The 7,450-nt window shown below is 56.3% G+C and overlaps 1 protein-coding gene across 3 annotated transcripts in view; it reads left to right on the top strand.

Annotated features, from left to right (window-relative positions):
- Nucleotides 1-3,420: 3,420 nt before the first annotated feature.
- VSIG10 (V-set and immunoglobulin domain containing 10) overlaps nucleotides 3,421-7,450 on the top strand; it is a 39,405-nt gene continuing 35,375 nt past the window's right edge. Inside the window, exon 1 of one of the 3 annotated variants that reach the window (XM_062182394.1) lies at nucleotides 3,421-3,669. In XM_062182394.1, the coding sequence (XP_062038378.1) occupies nucleotides 3,591-3,669 (79 nt within the window). In that variant the 5' untranslated portion in view covers nucleotides 3,421-3,590. The remainder of the gene's footprint in view (nucleotides 3,670-7,450) is intronic. The other 2 variants (XM_062182393.1, XM_062182392.1) reach the window with 2 other exon arrangements.

Genomic DNA, 7,450 nt, shown 5'->3' with positions numbered 1-7,450 from the left:
CACATCCCGTAACACAGTCCTGGCTCTGCTTCTGATTCCAGCTTCCTACTAATAATGTACACCCTAGGGGCTCACGTACTTGGGCCCCTGCCACCTAGGTAGGAGACCAGGATTGAGTTCCTGGCTTCAGCCTGGCCTAGCCCTGGCTGTTACGGCATTTGGGGAGTGAACTAGCAGATGACAGACCCGTGTCTGTCTCACTGTGCCTTTCAAATAAATAAAAATAAGTTTTACAAAGAGAAAGGTTCAGAGATCATGTCATAAAGTACAGCAACAGCCCCCTGTAGCAGCCTGGACAGAGAGGTAGCTGGGCCCGGCAGCCTGCGCATGGCTGTGGGGTTTAGGAGCCTGGAGCGAGTGGCGTCTCAAATGAGATCTGAGAAGACCTTTCTTCTTCAGTTCCTTCCTGCAAGGCAACTTGCTTTACCTCCCATGCGGTGGTGATCAGCTGTTGTGCAGCTGGGGCGACCGAGGCTCAGGAGCTGGGGGTGGAGCTGCGTGAGGTGCAAGTGGATGTCAGGGCTGGCCCCACACCAAAGAGGGCGGGCGTTTTCTGGGCCAGCTCAGCTCTGGGGAATGCTTGTGTCTGCTTGCCTGGTGACACCCAAAGCATCCAGACTCCTGTCTATCAGGAAAGAAGAGACGGAATAGGAAGCCACAGCCAGACCAGGTGTATTCAGAATAAAACCTGGGAGGGGCTCACTCCCAGGTGGACACATGGCAGAGAGCCCCTCCCCTTGCAGACTGGTGGTTTGTATAGTACAAAGTGGCGGGAAGGGGCTTGGAGCCTGAGCTGAAGCTGGGCTGCTGAAATAGAGGGAGAGCTGGGGCTCGTTCTAAAGGTCCCGCGAGGTCACAGTGTGATCTGGGAGGGGCTTGGGCTGAGGCTGAGCCTGGACTCGGGCTGAGCTGCTGAGTGGGGGAGACAGCTTGGGAGGAGTGGGGAGAGCTCCGGCCAATAGCTGGACTCTTCAGACAGTCCAGGCAGGGCGGGGCTGGTCAGGCAGGGTGGGGCTGTATTAGCAGGACAGAGAAATGGGAGGCCTGCTTGCTCTATGGCGTGGGAGGTCAACATGGATCTAAGGCTTTTTGTCCTTGCTCCATCACCGTCCCCTTGCCCCTGGCAGTCTTTGTGTATGTCACAAAGACCTGGAGCTTTGTTGGGCAGGACTCAGTGTTAAGTCCTGGCTCACTGCATGACTTGGAGCATGCCTTCCCACAGGGGCAGGCATCTCACTCATGAAATGGGAGTGAAGGGTGCCTGGGGTCCAAGGGTTGCAGGGAGGGCCCAGCGAGGTTAGAACTCCGCACTGAGTCAGGGGCCTGCCTCTGCAGCTCCCCGGGCTGGGCACTGAAAACTCCAGGCCTTCCACTGGATGCTCACCAGTTACTGACGCTGTTGATAGTCCATTTACTATTCTGGCCGGCGCTGTGGCACAGCAGATTAACACCCTGGCCTGCAGGGCTGGCATCCCATATGGGTGCCAGTTCGAGTCCCGGCTGCTTCACTTCCTATCCAGCTCTCTGCTGTGGCCTGGGAAAGCAGTGGAAGATGGCCCAAGTCCTCGGGCCCCTGCACCCGCATGAGAGACCCAGAAGAGACTCCTGGTTCCTAGCTTCGGATCGGTGCAGCTCCAGCCGTTGTGGCCAATTGGGGAGTGAACCATCGGATGGAAGACCTCTCTCTCTCTGCTTCTCCTCTCTCTGTGTAACTCTGACTTTCAAATAAATAAATAAATCTTTTTAAAAAAAAAAGTCCGTTTACTGCCAGTGAGGATGGGAGATGTTTGTGAGAAAAGCTGAGGAACCACGATGGCATATGGAACAAAGACTGGAGCACACTGGGTGGCCACTTGGCCACCTGGAGCCAGGTCTGCTCAGGGTACAGCTCACCTCTTATCACACAGTGAAAGACGCGAAGCCAGGACCCCAGAGAGGGAAGAAGCCCCGTCGCGAGTCAGGGGGTTAGGGCACCTGTGTCCAGAGTCACAGGGCCTGGGTTCAGTCCCCAGCTCCCGCTCCTGACTGCAGCGTCCTGCTAAGGCAGACCCTGGTGGGTAGCACTGAGGGCTCAAGTCATTTGGGTCCCTGTCATCCATGTAGGAGACCTGGAGTGAATTTTGTGGCCCAGCCCAGGCCATTGCAAGCATTTGAGGAGCAAACCAAAGGATGGGAGCTCACTCTCTTTGAATCTCTCTCTCTGTCCAATAATTTTTAAAAGTCATTGAGGTGCAGCAGGTTAAAGCCCTGGCCTGAAGCACTGGCATCACACATGGACGCTGGTTCAAGTCCCGGCTGCTCCACTTCTGATCCAGCTCTCTGCTATGGCCTAGGAAAGAAGTAGAAGATGGCCCAAGCCCTTGGGCCCCTGCATCCCTGTGGCAGACCCAGAAGAAGCTCCTGGTTTCTGGCTTTGGATCGGCGCAGCTCTGGCCATTGAGGCCAATTGGGGAGTGAACCAGCAGATAGAAGACGTCTCTCTCTCTCGATCTCTCTCTCTGTCTCTACCTCTCTCTGTAACTTTGTCTTTCAAATAAATAAAATAAATCCTTTTTTGAAAAGTAATTGAGAAAAGAGTTAAAGAAGGAGAAACACGCTTTAAAAATTGGCTTCAAGAGGATTCTTTCATGGAACGACCATTTCAGGAAGAGGCCTCTGGGGCACGGAATGAATGATGTAACAGCAATGTATGTCTTCTCCCAACTTCCTGGGTGAACATTTCAAACACGCAGAAAAGTTAAATAACGTAGACATCTGCCGCTCCTCCTCTTGGGGCCTGCGGTTAATATTTTTCTGTCCTAACAGCGAGTTTTTTTTTGTTTGTTTGTTTGCTTTGTCAGGAAGTTTCTCCCGGGGCTGCGTCAAGTTGGGCTTTTCCCGAGGACAGCACAGCTCCGGCTTCCCCGGCAGAGGCGGCTGGGACCCGGCCCGGGAGCCGGGAACCAAACCCGAAAACAAGCGCGGCTGTCGCGCGTGGCCCCGGCTCCGCCAGCCTTTGCCTCTTTAGGCGACCTGAATCCCGCGGCCGCTCCCGGGATCGTCTTTCTCCCGCTCCTTCTCGCAAAGCGCGGAGGGCAGCGATGGCGGCGCTGGCGCCCGTCCTGCGCGCGGGGGCACCCTCGACCGTCCCCGCGGCCCCGGGGCCCTGCCTGCCGCAGCCCCGCAGCCCGAGCGCCGCTGCAGGGCTCCGTCCGGCCCGGCGGTCCCTCGACCCCAGGCTGCCGTCCGGGGCGGAGTGGCCTCGGGGAGGGAGGGCCGGGCCTCCGCGTCCCTCCCCCAGCCGGTTTGCTCTTTGCATAAAGCGCTCCCCGGCCAAGGTGGAGGAAGTCGGGCTCCCGCCTGCAGGGGAGGCGGCCGGCTGCGCGCTCCGCTCCTGTTGTTTTCCGCCGGCGGGCTCAGGGGGCGGGGTGCGCCCTCCCCGCCGGGCCGGACTTCGGGTTCCTTCCCGTCGCCCCAGGCCCCCTCGCCGGGGACCGCACCGCCGCCGCGAGAACCTGGGAGGAGCCGTCGGAACCCCAGGGGCCGGGGCCCCGGGGCGCACACCCAGCCCGGCCGGAGCCTGCGCCTCCTGAGCCGGGATCTGGAGCGAGATGGCCGCTGGCGGCCGGGCGCCCGAGCCCCGCGTCCTGCTCTGTCTCGGGGCGCTCCTGGCCCGCTGGGTGGCCGCAGGTAAGGGGCGGCGATCTGCGGGGGAAAAGTTGAGTGTGGCGGGGAGGCGACAGCGAGGAACCCGGTTCCCTCCGTCCGCGAAGCCGCTCCGGGAGGGTCTGGGGGTTCGCGCTCGCAGCGGAGGGCGAGGCACCCTGCAGCCCGCCGGGGTGCGCAGAGGATTGGGAAACGGAGAGGCGCGGGTAGGAGCTAGAGTGATGGTTGGTTTTGTTTTGCGTTTGAAGCGGCGGATGTAAATTTCCGCTCCGGTCTTACCTGCCGCGCGGATGCTCCAGCCCGGGACTAGCACCTTAATTTCTTCTCCTCCCTCTGCCCCAGTTGGACCTCACCTTGCACCTGCCACCCGCGGATTTCCTTACAGCCCACCCCTCACCCCCAAGCCCACCCACGCCAATAGCGCTTCCAAAGCCCCGTAGTCTTCCTTCACTCTCTAGATAATAATAATAATAATAAAGTTTATTTTGAAATAATTCCAGACTTAGAAACAATACTTTTCCTCACCCTTGACAAAAGAAGGCCTTACAGTCTTCATCGATATCCCTATGGCTCTGTTACAAAAGGCCGGGTTGCTTTCAAAGATGGGTAAAATGCAAAAACAAGGGGAAAAATATTATTCCTGGTGCTTCACCAGCTGATGCCTGTGCCCTGTGGGGCGGGTGTGCCAGGCAGGGAGGAGAGGAGCGCTGGGACAGGACGCTGAGCCAGCTGGCCCTGGACTCTGGCGTGCAGAGGGCTCCTGACTGTGTTCCAGGTCCAGCCCAGTAAGCTGGCCCTCGGGAGGTGGCTTATAAAGTGCACCTGAGCTTGCTAGCAGCACGTGCCAGAAGTTCCTGAGTGTTGGGCTCTAACATGTTTTTAGCTTGTTTTTAGCAATCGGTTTTAAAAAGAGCCCAAGTCCCCAGAATCCAGATCCAGAGTTTACCTGGAGAAATGCAGAGGTTTACTGTCCAGCTGGGAGGGAACTCCACAGCGTCCCTCCTGGTCCCTCCTGGGCCCACGACCTCCCCGATGTGGTGCTACACGCAGGGCCAGGGCCAGGGCCGTCAGAACCCCAGGCTGAAGTCATCGGTCTGGAATGAAGCGGCTTTCTGGTTGACCGACAGGCACTACACGGGCAGGTGATGTCCATCACCACGCCCAGGTCCACTTACCTTTGTGTACAGTCCCCTGGGCCTCCTGAGCACCACCTATTTTTGCTGTTTGTTTTTCAAGTTAGGAGTTGTCTTGGGCGGAAAAATATCTTTTTTTCCCTCCCCTGGAAGACATGCTTGCTTCCACTTGACATCGCAGATGGCCAACCCCAGGTCTTTCTTGGGAGAAGTCGCTAGGAAGAAAGCCAAGTGGTTGGGTGTAACTGCAGCTCTGCGCAGCTCCCGGGGCCTTTATACCGCCCCCTCCTCTGTTAGGTTGGGAGAGTAGGATCTCTTGGACAGCCTTCTAAAACCCACCCTTTTAAAGTGTGCAGTTCAGTGGTTGTTAGCGTATTAACGAGGTTATGCAATGAACGCTACCTAATTAATTCTATTTTCATCCCCCTCTCCCCCTGCAGATTCTGCTTCTGTCCTTGTCCCTGTGTGGCCTTTGTGCATATGGGTATTGATGGTGCAGAGAGGCAGAACACTTGAGAAACTTCTCAGCAAAATGGGCTGCATTTGCTTCTGGTTACCTAGTGACGGTCCATGCCCCATCAGGTGCACTTAGCACCTGTCAGTCTTCAGTGTGCATTAGGATCACATGGGGTGGGGGCCTATGTGGCACAGTGGGTGAAGCTCCATGCTGGTTCTAGTGCAGCCTTCTCTCCAGCTCCTGCTAATGTACCTGGGAGGGCAGCAGGAGATGGCCCAAGGGATTGGGCCCCTGCCACCCATGTGGGAGACCCAGGTGGAGTTCTAGGCTCTTAGGCCAGCTGGGGAGTAAACCAGTGGATGGAAGATCTCCTCTCTGTTACTCTATCTTTCAAATAAATAAATAAATAAATAAATACTTTTTAAAAAAATCACCTGGAGCTCCTGTTAGAGGAGTGCTACTCCTCTTTACCTGGTTTCTTTTGTTTTAATTTAAAGATTTATTTATTTGAGGCAGAGCTACAGAGAGGCAGAGGCAGAGAGAGAGAAAGAGAGAGAGGTCTTCCAACCGCTGGTTCACTCCCCAAATGGCTGCAATGGCCGGAGCTGAGCTGATTCGGAGCTGATTGGTAGCCAGGAGTCAGGAGCCTCTTCCAGACCTCCTATCTTTCCCGGCTTTTCCAGGTTATCAGCAGGGGTCTGGATTGGAAGTGGAGCAATTGTGATGCAAACTGGCTCCCATATCAGATGTGGCAGCTGCAGGCAGAGGCTTAACCTGCTACGCCACAGCTCCAGCTCCATGTCTGGTTTTTGAGGTAGATGTTCTGGGATGAACCCTGGTCATTTGTGTTTCTAACAGGGCTACTGCTGCTACTCTGGCCACTTAAAAACAATTACTTTTTGGCCGGCGCCGTGGCTTAACAGGCTAATCCTCCGCCTTGCGGCGCCGGCACACCGGGTTCTAGTCCCGGTTGGGGCACCGGATTCTATCCCGGTTGCCCCTCTTCCGGGCCAGCTCTCTGCTATGGCCCGGGAGGGCAGTGGAGGATGGTCCAGGTGCTTGGGCCCCGCACCCGCATGGGAGACCAGGAGAAGCACCTGGCTCCTGGCTTCGGATCAGCACAATGCGCTGGCCGCAGCGGCCATTGGAGGGTGAACCAACGGCAAAAGGAAGACCTTTCTCTCTGTCTCTCTCTCTCACTATCCACTCTGCCTGTAAAAAAAAAAAAAAACCACACACAAAAACAAAACAATTACTTTTTAAATTTATTAGGAAGAAAGATAGACTGAGGTCTTCCATCTACGTGTATACTCCCCAAACGCCTACAACAGCTGGGCCAGGAGCCTGGACCTCTGTCTGGGTCTCCTACATGGGTGGCAGAGACCCATGTCCTTGAACTAGCAGGGCTTGCCTTCGCAGCAACCTGGAACTGAAAGCAGAGAGACTGCAGCACAGGTACTGCCAGGCAGCATCTCGGCTGCTCTGAACGCCTGCGGCTGCTCTGGGGTTTTGGGAGAAAGCCCGTCCTCACCCTCACCTGACTGCCTGCTGCTTGTCCAGCTGATCTCACGTTGGTGGCCTGGAGGAAGTCCTGCCAGTCACCCCAGTGGGACTCAGGAGTCCCTTCTCTGAGACCTTGCCTGGTGTTGATCAGCTGCACTGTAATTGCTGGTTCCCTGTCTGTCTTCCCCACTAGACTGCGAACCCCTGGCAGTTTGTGTTTTATCCACCCTTGGATCCCTGCTGCCTATGACAGGGCCTGCCCCCAAATGGCTGCAGTCACTAGTGTCAGTCCTTTTCTTTCCTAAGGATTTATTTATTTATTTAAAAGGGGGAGAGAGAGAGAGCGCGCGAACGAGCGAGCTTCTGTTGGTTCACTCTCCCAGATGGCTGCAACTGCCAGGGCTGAGCTAAGGAGCCAAGAATGCCATCCAGGTCTCCCATGTGGGTGGCAGGGCTCCAAGAATTTGGATCATCATCCTCTGCCTTCCCAGGCACATTAGCAGGGAACTAGATTGGAAGTGGAGCAGCTGGGACTGGAATCGGTGTTCATATGGGTTGCAGGTGTTGTCGCCGGCTGCTTAACCTACTGTGCCACTGTACTGGCCCCCCCAGCCTGTTCTTGTGTGGAGGTCCCAAGAGAGCTTTCACTGTGGGGGTGTTTGGACCTGAGAGGGAGAGGGGGACACAGGCAGATTGGCAGGAACAAAGCTAA

The sequence above is a fragment of the Lepus europaeus genome, chromosome 23 (genome assembly GCF_033115175.1).
Source record: "Lepus europaeus isolate LE1 chromosome 23, mLepTim1.pri, whole genome shotgun sequence".
NCBI classification, from domain to species: Eukaryota; Metazoa; Chordata; class Mammalia; order Lagomorpha; family Leporidae; genus Lepus; species Lepus europaeus.
This window is presented reverse-complemented; position numbering and strand designations above follow the sequence as displayed.